Raw genomic sequence first — 19596 nt, 5'->3', positions numbered from 1 at the left:
TATAACGTCATAATATCACGTTTTGGGCACATTTTGTTTTTTATCTCCAACATGCTCCAAGATGACATTTGGCCCCTGAATATCACATATATGGTCAACAGAATTACCGGAACCAAAAGTGATAGAAAGTTCAAACATGGCTCAGAACGGCGTATAACGTCATAATATCACGTTTTGGGCGTATTTTGTTTTTTATCTCCAACATGCTCCAATATGTCATTTGGCGCCTGAATATCACATATATGGTCAACAGAATTACCGGAACCAAAAGTGATAGAAAGTTCAAACATGGCTCAGAACGGCGTATAACGTCATAATATCACGTTTTGGGCGCATTTTGTTTTTTATCTCCAACATGCTCCAAGATGTCATTTGGCGCCTGAATATCACAAGTATGGTGGACAGAATTATCGGAACCAAAAGTGATAGAAAGTTCAAACATGGCTCAGAACGGCGTATAATGTCATAATATCACGTTTTGGGCGCATTTTGTTTATTATCTCCAACATGCTCCAATACGACATTTGGCCCCTGAATATCACATATATGGTCAACAGAATTACCAGAACCAAAAGTGATAGAAAGTTCAAACATGGCTCAGAACGGCGTATAACGTCACAATATCACGTTTTGGGCACATATTGTTTTTTATCTCCAACATGTCATTTGGCGCCTGAATATCACAAATATGGTCAACAGAATTATCGGAACCAAAAGTGACAGAAAGTTCAAACATGGCTCAGAACGGCGTATAGTGTCATAATATCACGTTTTGGGCGCATTTTGTTTTTTATCTCCAACATGCTCCAATACGACATTTGGCCCCTGAATATCACATATATGGTCAACAGAATTACCGGAACCAAAAGTGATAGAAAGTTCAAACATGGCTCAGAACGGCGTATAACGTCACAATATCACGTTTTGGGCACATATTGTTTTTTATCTCCAACATGTCATTTGGCGCCTGAATATCACAAATATGGTCAACAGAATTATCGGAACCAAATGTGATAGAAAGTTCAAACATGGCTCAGAACGGCGTATAACGTCATAATATCACGTTTTGGGCACATTTTGTTTTTTATCTCCAACATGCTCCAATATGTCATTTGGCGCCTGAATATCACATATATGGTCAACAGAATCATCGGAACCAAAAGTGATAGAAAGTTCAAACATGTCTCAGAACGGCGTATAACGTCATAATATCACGTTTTGGGCACATTTTGTTTTTTATCTCCAACATGCTCCAAGATGACATTTGGCGCCTGAATATCACATATATGGTCAACAGAATTACCGGAACCAAAAGTGATAGAAAGTTCAAACATGGCTCAGAGCGGCGTATAACGTCATAATATCACGATTTGGGCGCATTTTGTTTTTTATCTCCAACATGCTCCAAGATGTCATTTGGCGCCTGAATATCACATATATGGTCAACAGAATTACCGGAACCAAAAGTGATAGAAAGTTCAAACATGGCTCAGAACGGCGTATAACGTCATAATATCACGTTTTGGGCACATTTTGTTTTTTATCTCCAACATGCTCCAAGATGACATTTGGCCCCTGAATATCAGATATATGGTCAACAGAATTACCGGAACCAAAAGTGGTAGAAAGTTCAAACATGGCTCAGAACGGCGTATAACGTCATAATATCACGTTTTGGGCGCATTTTGTTTTTTATCTCCAACATGCTCCAATACGACATTTGGCCCCTGAATATCACAAATATGGTCAACAGAATTATCGGAACCAAAAGCGATAGAAAGTTCAGACATAGCTCAGAACGGCGTATAACGTCATAATATCACGTTTTGGGGACATTTTGTTTTTATCTCCAACATTCTCCAATATGTCATTTGGCGCCTGAATATCACATATATGGTCAACAGAATCATGGGAACCAAAAGTGATAGAAAGTTCAAACATGGCTCAGAACGGCGTAGAACGTCATAATATCACGTTTTGGGCACATTTTGTTTTTTATCTCCAACATGCTCCAAGATGACATTTGGCCCCTGAATATCACATATATGGTCAACAGAATTACCGGAACCAAAAGTGATAGAAAGTTCAAACATGGCTCAGAACGGCGTATAACGTCATAATATCACGTTTTGGGCACATTTTGTTTTTTATCTCCAACATGCTCCAAGATGACATTTGGCCCCTGAATATCAGATATATGGTCAACAGAATTACCGGAACCAAAAGTGGTAGAAAGTTCAAACATGGCTCAGAACGGCGTATAACGTCATAATATCACGTTTTGGGCGCATTTTGTTTTTTATCTCCAACATGCTCCAATACGACATTTGGCCCCTGAATATCACAAATATGGTCAACAGAATTATCGGAACCAAAAGCGATAGAAAGTTCAGACATAGCTCAGAACGGCGTATAACGTCATAATATCACGTTTTGGGGACATTTTGTTTTTATCTCCAACATTCTCCAATATGTCATTTGGCGCCTGAATATCACATATATGGTCAACAGAATCATGGGAACCAAAAGTGATAGAAAGTTCAAACATGGCTCAGAACGGCGTATAACGTCATAATATCACGTTTTGGGCACATTTTGTTTTTTATCTCCAACATGCTCCAAGATGACATTTGGCCCCTGAATATCACATATATGGTCAACAGAATTACCGGAACCAAAAGTGATAGAAAGTTCAAACATGGCTCAGAACGGCGTATAACGTCATAATATCACGTTTTGGGCGTATTTTGTTTTTTATCTCCAACATGCTCCAATATGTCATTTGGCGCCTGAATATCACATATATGGTCAACAGAATTACCGGAACCAAAAGTGATAGAAAGTTCAAACATGGCTCAGAACGGCGTATAACGTCATAATATCACGTTTTGGGCGCAGTTTGTTTTTTATCTCCAACATGCTCCAAGATGTCATTTGGCGCCTGAATATCACAAGTATGGTGGACAGAATTATCGGAACCAAAAGTGATAGAAAGTTCAGACATGGCTCAGAACGGCGTATAACGTAGTAATATCACGTTTTGGGCACATTTTGTTTTTTATCTCCAACATGCTCCAACATGTCATTTGGCACCTGAATATCACAAATATGGTCAACAGAATTATCGGAACCAAAAGTGATAGAAAGTTCAAACATGGCTCAGAACGGCGTATAACGTCGTAATATCACGTTTTGGGCACATTTTGTTTTTTATCTCCAACATGCTCCAAGATGTCATTTGGCGCCTGAATATCACATATGTGGTCAACAGAATTACCGGAACCAAAAGTGATAGAAAGTTCAAACATGGCTCAGAACGGCGTATAACGTCATAATATCACGTTTTGGGCACATTTTGTTTTTTATCTCCAACATGCTCCAAGATGACATTTGGCCCCTGAATATCAGATATATGGTCAACAGAATTACCGGAACCAAAAGTGGTAGAAAGTTCAAACATGGCTCAGAACGGCGTATAACGTCATAATATCACGTTTTGGGCGCATTTTGTTTTTTATCTCCAACATGCTCCAATACGACATTTGGCCCCTGAATATCACAAATATGGTCAACAGAATTATCGGAACCAAAAGCGATAGAAAGTTCAGACATAGCTCAGAACGGCGTATAACGTCATAATATCACGTTTTGGGGACATTTTGTTTTTTATCTCCAACATGCTCCAATATGTCATTTGGCGCCTGAATATCACATATATGGTCAACAGAATCATGGGAACCAAAAGTGATAGAAAGTTCAAACATGGCTCAGAACGGCGTATAACGTCATAATATCACGTTTTGGGCACATTTTGTTTTTTATCTCCAACATGCTCCAAGATGACATTTGGCCCCTGAATATCACATATATGGTCAACAGAATTACCGGAACCAAAAGTGATAGAAAGTTCAAACATGGCTCAGAACGGCATATAACGTCATAATATCACGTTTTGGGCGTATTTTGTTTTTTATCTCCAACATGCTCCAATATGTCATTTGGCGCCTGAATATCACATATATGGTCAACAGAATTACCGGAACCAAAAGTGATAGAAAGTTCAAACATGGCTCAGAACGGCGTATAACGTCATAATATCACGTTTTGGGCGCATTTTGTTTTTTATCTCCAACATGCTCCAAGATGTCATTTGGCGCCTGAATATCACAAGTATGGTGGACAGAATTATCGGAACCAAAAGTGATAGAAAGTTCAGACATGGCTCAGAACGGCGTATAACGTAGTAATATCACGTTTTGGGCACATTTTGTTTTTTATCTCCAACATGCTCCAACATGTCATTTGGCACCTGAATATCACAAATATGGTCAACAGAATTATCGGAACCAAAAGTGATAGAAAGTTCAAACATGGCTCAGAACGGCGTATAACGTCGTAATATCACGTTTTGGGCACATTTTGTTTTTTATCTCCAACATGCTCCAAGATGTCATTTGGCGCCTGAATATCACATATGTGGTCAACAGAATTACCGGAACCAAAAGTGATACAAAGTTCAAACATGGCTCAGAACGGCGTATAACGTCATAATATCACGTTTTGGGCACATTTTGTTTTTTATCTCCAACATGCTCCAATGCGATATTTGGCCCCTGAATATCACAAATATGGTCAACAGATTTACCGGAACCAAAAGTGATAGAAAGTTCAAACATGGCTCAGAACGGCGTATAACGTCATAATATCACGTTTTGGGCGCATTTTGTTTTTTATCTCCAACATGCTCCAAGATGTCATTTGGCGCCTGAATATCACATATATGGTCAACAGAATTACCGGAACCAAAAGTGATAGAAAGTTCAAACATGGCTCAGAACGGCGTATAACGTCATAATATCACGTTTTGGGCACATTTTGTTTTTTATCTCCAACATGCTCCAATACGATATTTGGCCCCAGAATATCACAAATATGGTCAACAGATTTACCGGAACCAAAAGTGATAGAAAGTTCAAACATGGCTCAGAACGGCGTATAACGTCATAATATCACGTTTTGGGCGCATTTTGTTTTTTATCTCCAACATGCTCCAAGATGTCATTTGGCGCCTGAATATCACATATATGGTCAACAGAATTACCGGAACCAAAAGTGATAGAAAGTTCAAACATGGCTCAGAACGGCGTATAACGTCATAATATCACGTTTTGGGCGCATTTTGTTTTTTATCTCCAACATGCTCCAATACGACATTTGGCCCCTGAATATCACAAATATGGTCAACAGAATTATCGGAACCAAAAGTGATAGAAAGTTCAAACATGGCTCAGAACGGCGTATAACGTCATAATATCACGTTTTGGGCACATTTTGTTTTTTATCTCCAACATGCTCCAATATGTCATTTGGCGCCTGAATATCACATATATGGTCAACAGAATTACCGGAACCAAAAGTGATAGAAAGTTCAAACATGGTTCAGAACGGCGTATAACGTCATAATATCACGTTTTGGGCACATTTTGTTTTTTATCTCCAACATGCTCCATTATGTCATTTGGCGCCTGAATATCACATATATGGTCAACAGAATTACCGGAACCAAAACTGATACAAAGTTCAAACATGGCTCAGAACGGCGTATAACGTCATAATCTCACGTTTTGGGCACATATTGTTTTTTATCTCCAACATGCTCCAACATGTCATTTGGCGCCTGAATATCACAAATATGGTAACCAAAAGTGATAGAAAGTTCAAACATGGCTCAGAACGGCGTATAACGTCGTAATATCACGTTTTGGGCACATTTTGTTTTTTATCTCCAACATGCTCCAATATGTCATTTGGCGCCTGAATATCACATATATGGTCAACAGAATCATCCTAACCAAAAGTGATAGAAAGTTTAAACATGGCTCAGAACGGCGTATAACGTCATAATATCACGTTTTGGGCACATTTTGTTTTTTATCTCCAACATGCTCCAATACGATATTTGGCCCCTGAATATCACAAATATGGTCAACAGAATTATCGGAACCAAAAGTGATAGAAAGTTCAAACATGGCTCAGAACGGCGTATAACGTCATAATATCACGTTTTGGGCCCATTTTGTTTTTTATCTCCAACATGCTCCAAGATGACATTTGGCCCCTGAATATCACATATATGGTCAACAGAATTACCGGAACCAAAAGTGATAGAAAGTTCAAACATGGCTCAGAACGGCGTATAACGTCATAATATCACGTTTTGGGCACATTTTGTTTTTTATCTCCAACATGCTCCAATACAACATTAGGCCCCTGAATATCACAAATATGGTCAACAGAATTATCGGAACCAAAAGTGATACAAAGTTCAAACATGGCTCAGAACGGCGTATAACGTCATAATATCACGTTTTGGGCACATTTTGTTTTTTATCTCCAACATGCTCCAAGATGACATTTGGCGCCTGAATATCACATATATGGTCAACAGAATTACCGGAACCAAAAGTGATAGAAAGTTCAAACATGGCTCAGAACGGCGTATAACGTCATAATATCACGTTTTGGGCACATTTTGTTTTTTATCTCCAACATGCTCCAATACGATATTTGGCCCCAGAATATCACAAATATGGTCAACAGATTTACCGGAACCAAAAGTGATAGAAAGTTCAAACATGGCTCAGAACGGCGTATAACGTCATAATATCACGTTTTGGGCGCATTTTGTTTTTTATCTCCAACATGCTCCAAGATGTCATTTGGCGCCTGAATATCACATATATGGTCAACAGAATTACCGGAACCAAAAGTGATAGAAAGTTCAAACATGGCTCAGAACGGCGTATAACGTCATAATATCACGTTTTGGGCGCATTTTGTTTTTTATCTCCAACATGCTCCAATACGACATTTGGCCCCTGAATATCACAAATATAGTCAACAGAATTATCGGAACCAAAAGTGATAGAAAGTTCAAACATGGCTCAGAACGGCGTATAACGTCATAGTATCACGTTTTGGGCACATTTTGTTTTTTATCTCCAACATGCTCCAATATGTCATTTGGCGCCTGAATATCACATATATGGTCAACAGAATTACCGGAACCAAAAGTGATAGAAAGTTCAAACATGGTTCAGAACGGCGTATAACGTCATAATATCACGTTTTGGGCACATTTTGTTTTTTATCTCCAACATGCTCCATTATGTCATTTGGCGCCTGAATATCACATATATGGTCAACAGAATTACCGGAACCAAAACTGATACAAAGTTCAAACATGGCTCAGAACGGCGTATAACGTCATAATCTCACGTTTTGGGCACATATTGTTTTTTATCTCCAACATGCTCCAACATGTCATTTGGCGCCTGAATATCACAAATATGGTAACCAAAAGTGATAGAAAGTTCAAACATGGCTCAGAACGGCGTATAACGTCGTAATATCACGTTTTGGGCACATTTTGTTTTTTATCTCCAACATGCTCCAATATGTCATTTGGCGCCTGAATATCACATATATGGTCAACAGAATCATCCTAACCAAAAGTGATAGAAAGTTTAAACATGGCTCAGAACGGCGTATAACGTCATAATATCACGTTTTGGGCACATTTTGTTTTTTATCTCCAACATGCTCCAATACGATATTTGGCCCCTGAATATCACAAATATGGTCAACAGAATTATCGGAACCAAAAGTGATAGAAAGTTCAAACATGGCTCAGAACGGCGTATAACGTCATAATATCACGTTTTGGGCCCATTTTGTTTTTTATCTCCAACATGCTCCAATACAACATTAGGCCCCTGAATATCACAAATATGGTCAACAGAATTATCGGAACCAAAAGTGATACAAAGTTCAAACATGGCTCAGAACGGCGTATAACGTCATAATATCACGTTTTGGGCACATTTTGTTTTTTATCTCCAACATGCTCCAAGATGACATTTGGCCCCTGAATATCACATATATGGTCAACAGAATCATCGGAACCAAAAGTGATAGAAAGTTCAAACATGGCTCAGAACGGCGTATAACGTGATAATATCACGTTTTGGGCACATTTTGTTTTTTATCTCCAACATGCTCCAATATGTCATATGGCGCCTGAATATCACATATATGGTCAACAGAATCATCGGAACCAAAAGTGATAGAAAGTTCAGACATGGCTCAGAACGCCGTATAACGTCATAATATCACGTTTTGGGCACATTTTGTTTTTTATCTCCAACATGCTCCAAGATGACATTTGGCCCCTGAATATCACATATATGGTCAACAGAATTACCGGAACCAAAAGTGATAGAAAGTTCAAACATGGCTCAGAACGGCGTATAACGTCATAATATCACGTTTTGGGCGCATTTTGTTTTTTATCTCCAACATGCTCCAATACGACATTTGGCCCCTGAATATCACAAATATGGTCAACAGAATTATCGGAACCAAAAGTGATAGAAAGTTCAAACATGGCTCAGAACGGCGTATAACGTCATAATATCACGTTTTGGGCACATTTTGTTTTTTATCTCCAACATGCTCCAATATGTCATTTGGCGCCTGAATATCACATATATGGTCAACAGAATTACCGGAACCAAAAGTGATAGAAAGTTCAAACATGGTTCAGAACGGCGTATAACGTCATAATATCACGTTTTGGGCACATTTTGTTTTTTATCTCCAACATGCTCCATTATGTCATTTGGCGCCTGAATATCACATATATGGTCAACAGAATTACCGGAACCAAAACTGATACAAAGTTCAAACATGGCTCAGAACGGCGTATAACGTCATAATCTCACGTTTTGGGCACATATTGTTTTTTATCTCCAACATGCTCCAACATGTCATTTGGCGCCTGAATATCACAAATATGGTAACCAAAAGTGATAGAAAGTTCAAACATGGCTCAGAACGGCGTATAACGTCGTAATATCACGTTTTGGGCACATTTTGTTTTTTATCTCCAACATGCTCCAATATGTCATTTGGCGCCTGAATATCACATATATGGTCAACAGAATCATCCTAACCAAAAGTGATAGAAAGTTTAAACATGGCTCAGAACGGCGTATAACGTCATAATATCACGTTTTGGGCACATTTTGTTTTTTATCTCCAACATGCTCCAATACGATATTTGGCCCCTGAATATCACAAATATGGTCAACAGAATTATCGGAACCAAAAGTGATAGAAAGTTCAAACATGGCTCAGAACGGCGTATAACGTCATAATATCACGTTTTGGGCCCATTTTGTTTTTTATCTCCAACATGCTCCAAGATGACATTTGGCCCCTGAATATCACATATATGGTCAACAGAATTACCGGAACCAAAAGTGATAGAAAGTTCAAACATGGCTCAGAACGGCGTATAACGTCATAATATCACGTTTTGGGCACATTTTGTTTTTTATCTCCAACATGCTCCAATACAACATTAGGCCCCTGAATATCACAAATATGGTCAACAGAATTATCGGAACCAAAAGTGATACAAAGTTCAAACATGGCTCAGAACGGCGTATAACGTCATAATATCACGTTTTGGGCACATTTTGTTTTTTATCTCCAACATGCTCCAAGATGACATTTGGCCCCTGAATATCACATATATGGTCAACAGAATCATCGGAACCAAAAGTGATAGAAAGTTCAAACATGGCTCAGAACGGCGTATAACGTCATAATATCACGTTTTGGGCACATTTTGTTTTTTATCTCCAACATGCTCCAAGATGACATTTGGCCCCTGAATATCACATATATGGTCAACAGAATTACAGGAACCAAAAGTGATAGAAAGTTCAAACATGGCTCAGAACGGCGTATAACATCATAATATCACGTTTTGGGCACATTTTGTTTTTTATCTCCAACATGCTCCAATACGACATTAGGTCCCTGAATATCACAAATATGGTCAACAGAATTATCGGAACCAAAAGTGATACAAAGTTCAAACATGGCTCAGAACGGCGTATAACGTCATAATATCACGTTTTGGGCACATTTTGTTTTTTATCTCCAACATGCTCCAATACGACATTTGGCCCCTGAATATCACAAATATGGTCAACAGAATTATCGGAACCAAAAGCGATAGAAAGTTCAGACATAGCTCAGAACGGCGTATAACGTCATAATATCACGTTTTGGGGACATTTTGTTTTTTATCTCCAACATGCTCCAATATGTCATTTGGCGCCTGAATATCACATATATGGTCAACAGAATCATGGGAACCAAAAGTGATAGAAAGTTCAAACATGGCTCAGAACGGCGTATAACGTCATAATATCACGTTTTGGGCACATTTTGTTTTTTATCTCCAACATGCTCCAAGATGACATTTGGCCCCTGAATATCACATATATGGTCAACAGAATTACCGGAACCAAAAGTGATAGAAAGTTCAAACATGGCTCAGAACGGCATATAACGTCATAATATCACGTTTTGGGCGTATTTTGTTTTTTATCTCCAACATGCTCCAATATGTCATTTGGCGCCTGAATATCACATATATGGTCAACAGAATTACCGGAACCAAAAGTGATAGAAAGTTCAAACATGGCTCAGAACGGCGTATAACGTCATAATATCACGTTTTGGGCGCATTTTGTTTTTTATCTCCAACATGCTCCAAGATGTCATTTGGCGCCTGAATATCACAAGTATGGTGGACAGAATTATCGGAACCAAAAGTGATAGAAAGTTCAGACATGGCTCAGAACGGCGTATAACGTAGTAATATCACGTTTTGGGCACATTTTGTTTTTTATCTCCAACATGCTCCAACATGTCATTTGGCACCTGAATATCACAAATATGGTCAACAGAATTATCGGAACCAAAAGTGATAGAAAGTTCAAACATGGCTCAGAACGGCGTATAACGTCGTAATATCACGTTTTGGGCACATTTTGTTTTTTATCTCCAACATGCTCCAAGATGTCATTTGGCGCCTGAATATCACATATGTGGTCAACAGAATTACCGGAACCAAAAGTGATACAAAGTTCAAACATGGCTCAGAACGGCGTATAACGTCATAATATCACGTTTTGGGCACATTTTGTTTTTTATCTCCAACATGCTCCAATGCGATATTTGGCCCCTGAATATCACAAATATGGTCAACAGATTTACCGGAACCAAAAGTGATAGAAAGTTCAAACATGGCTCAGAACGGCGTATAACGTCATAATATCACGTTTTGGGCGCATTTTGTTTTTTATCTCCAACATGCTCCAAGATGTCATTTGGCGCCTGAATATCACATATATGGTCAACAGAATTACCGGAACCAAAAGTGATAGAAAGTTCAAACATGGCTCAGAACGGCGTATAACGTCATAATATCACGTTTTGGGCACATTTTGTTTTTTATCTCCAACATGCTCCAATACGATATTTGGCCCCAGAATATCACAAATATGGTCAACAGATTTACCGGAACCAAAAGTGATAGAAAGTTCAAACATGGCTCAGAACGGCGTATAACGTCATAATATCACGTTTTGGGCGCATTTTGTTTTTTATCTCCAACATGCTCCAAGATGTCATTTGGCGCCTGAATATCACATATATGGTCAACAGAATTACCGGAACCAAAAGTGATAGAAAGTTCAAACATGGCTCAGAACGGCGTATAACGTCATAATATCACGTTTTGGGCACATTTTGTTTTTTATCTCCAACATGCTCCAATACGATATTTGGCCCCTGAATATCACAAATATGGTCAACAGAATTACCGGAACCAAAAGTGATAGAAAGTTCAAACATGGCTCAGAACGGCGTATAACGTGATAATATCACGTTTTGGGCACATTTTGTTTTTTATCTCCAACATGCTCCAATATGTCATATGGCGCCTGAATATCACATATATGGTCAACAGAATCATCGGAACCAAAAGTGATAGAAAGTTCAGACATGGCTCAGAACGCCGTATAACGTCATAATATCACGTTTTGGGCACATTTTGTTTTTTATCTCCAACATGCTCCAAGATGACATTTGGCCCCTGAATATCACATATATGGTCAACAGAATTACCGGAACCAAAAGTGATAGAAAGTTCAAACATGGCTCAGAACGGCGTATAACGTCATAATATCACGTTTTGGGCGCATTTTGTTTTTTATCTCCAACATGCTCCAATACGACATTTGGCCCCTGAATATCACAAATATGGTCAACAGAATTATCGGAACCAAAAGTGATAGAAAGTTCAAACATGGCTCAGAACGGCGTATAACGTCGTAATATCACGTTTTGGGCACATTTTGTTTTTTATCTCCAACATGCTCCAATATGTCATTTGGCGCCTGAATATCACATATATGGTCAACAGAATTACCGGAACCAAAAGTGATAGAAAGTTCAAACATGGTTCAGAACGGCGTATAACGTCATAATATCACGTTTTGGGCAAATTTTGTTTTTTATCTCCAACATGCTCCATTATGTCATTTGGCGCCTGAATATCACATATATGGTCAACAGAATTACCGGAACCAAAACTGATACAAAGTTCAAACATGGCTCAGAACGGCGTATAACGTCATAATCTCACGTTTTGGGCACATATTGTTTTTTATCTCCAACATGCTCCAACATGTCATTTGGCGCCTGAATATCACAAATATGGTAACCAAAAGTGATAGAAAGTTCAAACATGGCTCAGAACGGCGTATAACGTCGTAATATCACGTTTTGGGCACATTTTGTTTTTTATCTCCAACATGCTCCAATATGTCATTTGGCGCCTGAATATCACATATATGGTCAACAGAATCATCCTAACCAAAAGTGATAGAAAGTTTAAACATGGCTCAGAACGGCGTATAACGTCATAATATCACGTTTTGGGCACATTTTGTTTTTTATCTCCAACATGCTCCAATACGATATTTGGCCCCTGAATATCACAAATATGGTCAACAGAATTATCGGAACCAAAAGTGATAGAAAGTTCAAACATGGCTCAGAACGGCGTATAACGTCATAATATCACGTTTTGGGCCCATTTTGTTTTTTATCTCCAACATGCTCCAAGATGACATTTGGCCCCTGAATATCACATATATGGTCAACAGAATTACCGGAACCAAAAGTGATAGAAAGTTCAAACATGGCTCAGAACGGCGTATAACGTCATAATATCACGTTTTGGGCACATTTTGTTTTTTATCTCCAACATGCTCCAATACAACATTAGGCCCCTGAATATCACAAATATGGTCAACAGAATTATCGGAACCAAAAGTGATACAAAGTTCAAACATGGCTCAGAACGGCGTATAACGTCATAATATCACGTTTTGGGCACATTTTGTTTTTTATCTCCAACATGCTCCAAGATGACATTTGGCCCCTGAATATCACATATATGGTCAACAGAATCATCGGAACCAAAAGTGATAGAAAGTTCAAACATGGCTCAGAACGGCGTATAACGTCATAATATCACGTTTTGGGCACATTTTGTTTTTTATCTCCAACATGCTCCAAGATGACATTTGGCCCCTGAATATCACATATATGGTCAACAGAATTACAGGAACCAAAAGTGATAGAAAGTTCAAACATGGCTCAGAACGGCGTATAACATCATAATATCACGTTTTGGGCACATTTTGTTTTTTATCTCCAACATGCTCCAATACGACATTAGGTCCCTGAATATCACAAATATGGTCAACAGAATTATCGGAACCAAAAGTGATACAAAGTTCAAACATGGCTCAGAACGGCGTATAACGTCATAATATCACGTTTTGGGCACATTTTGTTTTTTATCTCCAACATGCTCCAAGATGACATTTGGCCCTTGAATATCACATATATGGTCAACAGAATCATCGGAACCAAAAGTGATAGAAAGTTCAAACATGGCTCAGAACGGCGTATAACGTCATAATATCACGTTTTGGGCACATTTTGTTTTTTATCTCCAACATTGATTATTTATTTTTATCTGGTGGGCGCTGGTTATCAACAAAATCTTGGTTTTACGCTTCCACAAACTTTATTATTAATTACACTTAAACTATACATATAAATTGCGATTAGTTGTATAGGGAGCCTTGCTCCGCGTGTATTGAAGGGGTACTGTTTCGGTGGGTGTTAAATCGAAGACTGAATAACTGATACGAGTTGAGCTCGCAGGCTCCTTCTTTATTTTAGGTCATAACTAAAAACCCTTACCTAAACACCGAAATATACACCCCAACGCATTCCCACACTTCACTCAACCCAATAAATAATGCGATAAAAAACCCTAATCTTGCGACTCGAGACACTTCAAATCTAGACTAAACAAATGAGACGATACAAATAAATCTAATATGAACGAACTAATATAATATAAATCTATCAAATCTAATATAAATTAACCAATATAATATAAAATCTAACATGCTCCGCGCCTTGAAAGAACTACCTTTCAACAAATAATAACACAAATTCACAATAAGGACTCAACATCAAAATGTATGAAAAAAAAAAAAAAAAAAATGGAAAAATTAAATTTACACGACTGATCGTGAGTGATTAATCGCGCACACACAATTCACGCAATCACAAGCAATCACATTAATGAAACACAATACTGCTATCCCATTGGTAGTGGACACAGTCTGACCGTGGCCCTTTTGACGCTCCCATTTTGTGTGCGTAGCGTGGCCACTCGTGCGACTCCATCCTTACCGCAGTGCAATTCTATAATTCGGCCAGTGAGCCACTTTAAGACAGGCAAATTATCTTCCTTTATTAACGCCAATTGGCCCACCTTTAGGTTAGCGTCACCCGATGACCACTTGTGGCGACTCTGTAGCTCAGACAAATATTCTTTGGACCACCTGGTCCAAAAATGTTGTTGAATCTGCTGTACACGTTGGAATTGGGATAAGCGGTTTTCACTGATGTGACTCAAGCTCGGATCTGGTGGCGACGTAAGTTTTCTACCAATTAGGAAGTGTGCCGGGGTTAAAGGAGTCGTATCGTTGGGATCGGTGGATAATTGGGTTAATGGCCGGGAATTTAGGATGGCCTCAATCTGAACAAGCAAGGTATAAAAATTTTCGTACGTAAACGAGGCATTGCCGGCAACTCGCCGCAAATGAAATTTGACCGACTTAACACCGGCTTCCCATAATCCGCCAAAGTGTGGCGAGTTAGGTGGAATAAACGACCAACCAATCGAAGCGTTTTCAATCAGAGTTTTGAGTTCGCTACAGTTATCAATCAAAAACTGACTTAGCTCCTGTAATTCGCGGTTACCACCAACGAAATTAGTTCCGTTATCGGAGAACATTCGATTCGGTTTCCCGCGCCTAGCTGAAAACCGCCGAAGAGCGGCAATAAAACACTCTGTAGTAAGGTCGGTTACCAATTCTAGGTGTATAGCGCGCGTGGTAAAGCAAACAAATAGACAAACATACGCCTTGCATAATTTTGCTCCTCGCTTTTTTTTGTCCTTTAGCAGGAACGGTCCCGCGTAATCTACGCCTGTAGTATAAAAGGGCGGCGCCGGTGTTACTCGCTCACGTGGCAAGTTCCCCATTACCGGTTGCTTGGCGCGCGGATTTGCCCTGTAGCAACGTATACAGTTATGGACTATCGACTTGGCTAAATTACACCCCCCAATTGGCCAAAACCGATCGCGAATGCAAGCCAACAAATGCTGCGGACCAACATGTAATAGCTGTCTATGTTCCATCTCAAATAGCAATCTTGCGAACGCATGTTTACAAGAAATCACCATGGGAAATTTCTTATCGAATTCGTAAACCGAATTTCCCAATCTACCGCCAACACGCATAATCTCATTTTTATCTAGAAATACGTTTAATTTCGCTAGTTTACTATTTTTTTGAATATCTTTATTACTCTTTAACGCCCTTATCTCCTCAGCGAAGGAGTCTCTTTGACTGATCTTAACAATAAATTTAAGCGATTGTTCCAATTCGGTTTTATCTAGCGGTCCCTTGTTACGTATTGCTTTCCTATAACAATTATGACCAAATCGAAATACATACGCGATCACACGCTGCAAACGGATTAACGATGAAAATCGAGAAAAGGATAAAAGATGATCATCCGTCGTCGTAACCGCTAAGAACAGTTTTCTCATTTCTGGTAGCGACTCGTTACGAAAATTTCTAACAGGCCACGCGTTGTCTGTTTCTCTTAGCCATTGGGGCCCAGTCCAATACAATTCTAAACCGGACAATTCCGAGACGTTCACCCCTCTCGAGACCGGATCAGCGGGATTATCACGCGTGGGTACATACCTCCAATCACCAATTCGCGATTTCTCCAATATTCGCGAAATTCGGTTACCCACGAACATTTGTAATTTGGTTAAATCGGTCGACAACCACCCCAGGACCACACTGGAGTCGGTCCAATAAACTGTTCGCGTAATATCAATACCCAATGCCGTCTTTACCTTAGCTACCAATTCGGTAAGTAGCAATGCACCCATTAATTCCAAACGCGGAACCGTAACCCGTTTTAGCGGCGCCACTCTGGATTTGGCACAAGTCAATCTTATCAAAACCTCTCCGTCGTTTCCGATAGTCCGAAGGTACACGCACGCTCCATAAGCCTTTGTTGACGAATCTGAGAAACCGTGCATTTCGAATGTGGAGGAATTTTTCAGCGATATATGGCGCGGACAATTGATTAAATGTAAATCCTTCAAACTGTTGCTAAACCGAAGCCAACTTGTGTAAATGTGATTGGGAAGTGCTTCGTCCCACCCCAACCCGGACTCCCAAATTTCCTGTAAGATTATTTTCGCCGTAATAATCACAGGGCTTAATAAACCGAGCGGATCGAATATTTGGGCTATTTTCGAAAGAACCGTGCGCTTAGTAATATGACTGGTTGAATTTTCCTTCATTTTATAACGAAAACAATCTTTAGTGGGGTCCCATAATAAACCTAACGTCCGAGTGTTTTCATTTTTTCCCAAATCAAGCACTTCTGAAAGCTCTGTAGACTGAGTACCCTGAACATCGCGTAATATCTCTGGATCGTTCGAAATCCACTTGTGTAAGTTAAATCCTCCGCCGTTCAACACAATTTTTACATTTTTCGCCAAACGAGTAACTTCAGTCAACGAATTTGCTCCCGTCAACAAATCATCTACGTAAAAATGTGAATTAATAACATCCGGCTCGAAGGACCATTTATGATTATTTATTTTTATCTGGTGGGCGCTGGTTAACAACAAAATCTTGGTTTTACGTTTCCATAAACTTTATTATTAATTTCACTTAAACTATACATATAAATTGCGATTAATTATATAGGGAGCCTTGCTCCGCGTGTATTGAAGGGGTACTGTTTCGGTGGGTGTTAAATCGAAGACTGAATAACTGATACGAGTTGAGCTCGCAGGCTCCTTCTTTATTCTAGGTCATAACTAAAACCCTTACCCTTACCCCAACGCATTCCCACACTTCACTCAACCCAATAAATAATGCGATAAAAAACCCTAATCTTGCGACTCGAGACACTTCAAATCTAGACTAAACAAATGAGGCGATACAAATAAATCCAATATAACTGAACTAATATAATATAAACCTATCAAATCTAATATAAATTAACCAATATAATATAAAATCTAACATGCTCCCCGCCTTGAAAGAACTACCTTTCAACAAATAAAAACACAAATTAACAATAATGACTCAACATCAAAATGTATGAAAAAAAATCGAAAAATTAAATTTACACGACTGAGTGATTAATCGCGCACACACAATTCACGCAATCACATCAATGAAACCCAAGACTGCTATTCCATTGGTAGTGGACACATCAGGCCCTTTTGATGATCCTATTTGGTGTGCGTAGCGTGCAATTGTATAATTCGGCCTTTAAGCCACTTTAAGGCAGGCAAATTATCTTTCTTCATTGACACCAATCGGCCCAACCTTAAGTTAGCGTAACCCGTAGACCAGTCGTAGTACCTCTGCAGCTCAGACAAATATGCTTTGGACCACCTGGTCCAAAAATGTTGTTGAATCTGCTGGACGCGATGGAACTGCGATAAGCGGTCTTCATTGTTGCGACTCAAACCTGGATCTGGTGGGAAAGTAAGTTTCCCACCAATTAGAAAATGTGCCGGGGTTGATAGAGTCGTATGGTTGGGATCGGTGGATAATGGGGTTAATAGCCGGGAATTAAGGATGGCCTCAATCTGAACAAGTAATGTATACAAATTTTCGTACGTAAACGAGGCATTGCCGGTAACCTGACGTAAATGAAATTTTACTGACTTAACACCGCCTTCCCATAATCCATCAAAGTGTGGCGAGTTAAGGGGAATAAACGACCAACTAATAGAAGCGTTTTCAATCAGTGTTTTGAGTTCGCTAGAGTTATCAATCAAGAACTGACTTAGCTTCTGTAATTCGCGATTGCCACCCACGAACTTAGTTCCGTTATCGGAGAACATTCGATTCGGTTTCCCGCGCCTAGCTGAAAACCGCCGAAGAGCAGCAATAAAACACTCTTTACTAACCTCGGTTGGATTGATTAAACAGGCACGGTACATTTTTTGTATATCCGCGGTAGCTACGTGCGCGTATTTCCTAAACCGTTTCAAGGCACTGAACAAGTCAGGCTGTAATATAGGTCCCACTATCTGACAATTATTAAGCGAATATCCCATCGACGTGGGACATGATGCATCGAAAACGACCCTTATGATGGCACTATTTTCATTTAACACCCCGTGTGATATGTAATAACCCTCGCGTGTATCAACAATCTTTCTTAATTGACCCAACTCCAAATACTCTCGCATAAATGTATGATATTGCTCACCGAATTCACGATTTCGTTTGCATTTCCGCTCGATACCCATCAAACTATTTTCCGCGGTTTTATGCGATTCGCCCAACCAATCTAAACCTTTCTTTAGCGGTGTCGAAACAATGAATCGTCCGTCTTCTGCACGTTTAGTGGTTTTATAAAAATGATTTTCGCAAAATGTTTCATTTTTCGATGAGTGAACTAACCCTTCAAACTCCTCGACTTCCCGAAACCGCGCCAATTGCTTATTTATTACGGAATTGTCATCCTTATAAATTAAATTGCACCGCACCGAATGTGCCGCGCTCGCTTGTATCGGCCCCGAAACGATCCACCCCAAACGGGTGTTTTGCATGATAGGCCCTTTTGCAAGTTTGATTTGCCCAACGCATAACAAATTCCAAAAATAATCAGCCCCGACCAGCATATCTATCTTATCGGGTTTATTGAACAATGGATCCGCCAAGCGAATGTGTGTAGGTATTTTTAAAGTGTTTGCGTTTATTTTAAAATTGGGTAAATCATTCGCGATTGTTGTTATAACCAAACAATTAACCTTCAGTGAAAAATCCGTGCAGTGTGAATGTATTCGCAATGAACAAGAACTCGTTATTGTTGACTGTGTTTGATTTATTGTTGCTACATTAACGTTTGTTGCTGTTCTAGACAATCTTAACCGCTTGCAAGCTTCTACCACAGTATATATAACAGACAGTACTCTCACTCGGTTTGGCGGGAAGATATGCGCAGCCCTCATTACGCAGGCGA

The 19596-nt window shown here is 39.3% G+C and overlaps 1 protein-coding gene across 1 annotated transcript; it reads right to left on the bottom strand.

The window, feature by feature from the left end:
* Window positions 1–14608: 14608 nt before the first annotated feature.
* LOC139430452 (uncharacterized) lies at window positions 14609–19255 on the bottom strand. Its single transcript, XM_071197495.1, has 3 exons — window positions 18287–19255; window positions 17982–18211; window positions 14609–17261 (listed from the first exon to the last, which is right to left on the bottom strand). The coding sequence occupies exons 1-3, from the start codon at window positions 19253–19255 to the stop codon at window positions 14609–14611; spliced, it is 3852 nt and encodes a 1283-aa protein (XP_071053596.1).
* Window positions 19256–19596: the final 341 nt, after the last annotated feature.

This window comes from Onthophagus taurus, chromosome 7 (genome assembly GCF_036711975.1).
Source record: "Onthophagus taurus isolate NC chromosome 7, IU_Otau_3.0, whole genome shotgun sequence".
In the NCBI taxonomy this organism is placed as follows: domain Eukaryota; kingdom Metazoa; phylum Arthropoda; class Insecta; order Coleoptera; family Scarabaeidae; genus Onthophagus; species Onthophagus taurus.
Note: the sequence above shows the minus strand (reverse complement) of the source record. Positions and strands in the feature narration are given on the sequence as shown.

Excerpts from the sequence above, each read along its gene's own strand:
- LOC139430452 (XM_071197495.1), bottom strand. The coding sequence starts at position 19,255 with ATGCTGGTCGGGGCTGATTATTTTTGGAATTTGTTATGCGTTGGGCAA. Across the intron at positions 18,212-18,286 it reads GGGAAGGCGGTGTTAAGTCA|ATTGAGGCCATCCTTAATTC; the intron begins GTAAAATTTCAT and ends TTACTTGTTCAG. Across the intron at positions 17,262-17,981 it reads TATTTGTCTGAGCTGCAGAG|TTTATGGAAACGTAAAACCA; the intron begins GTACTACGACTG and ends TTAATAATAAAG.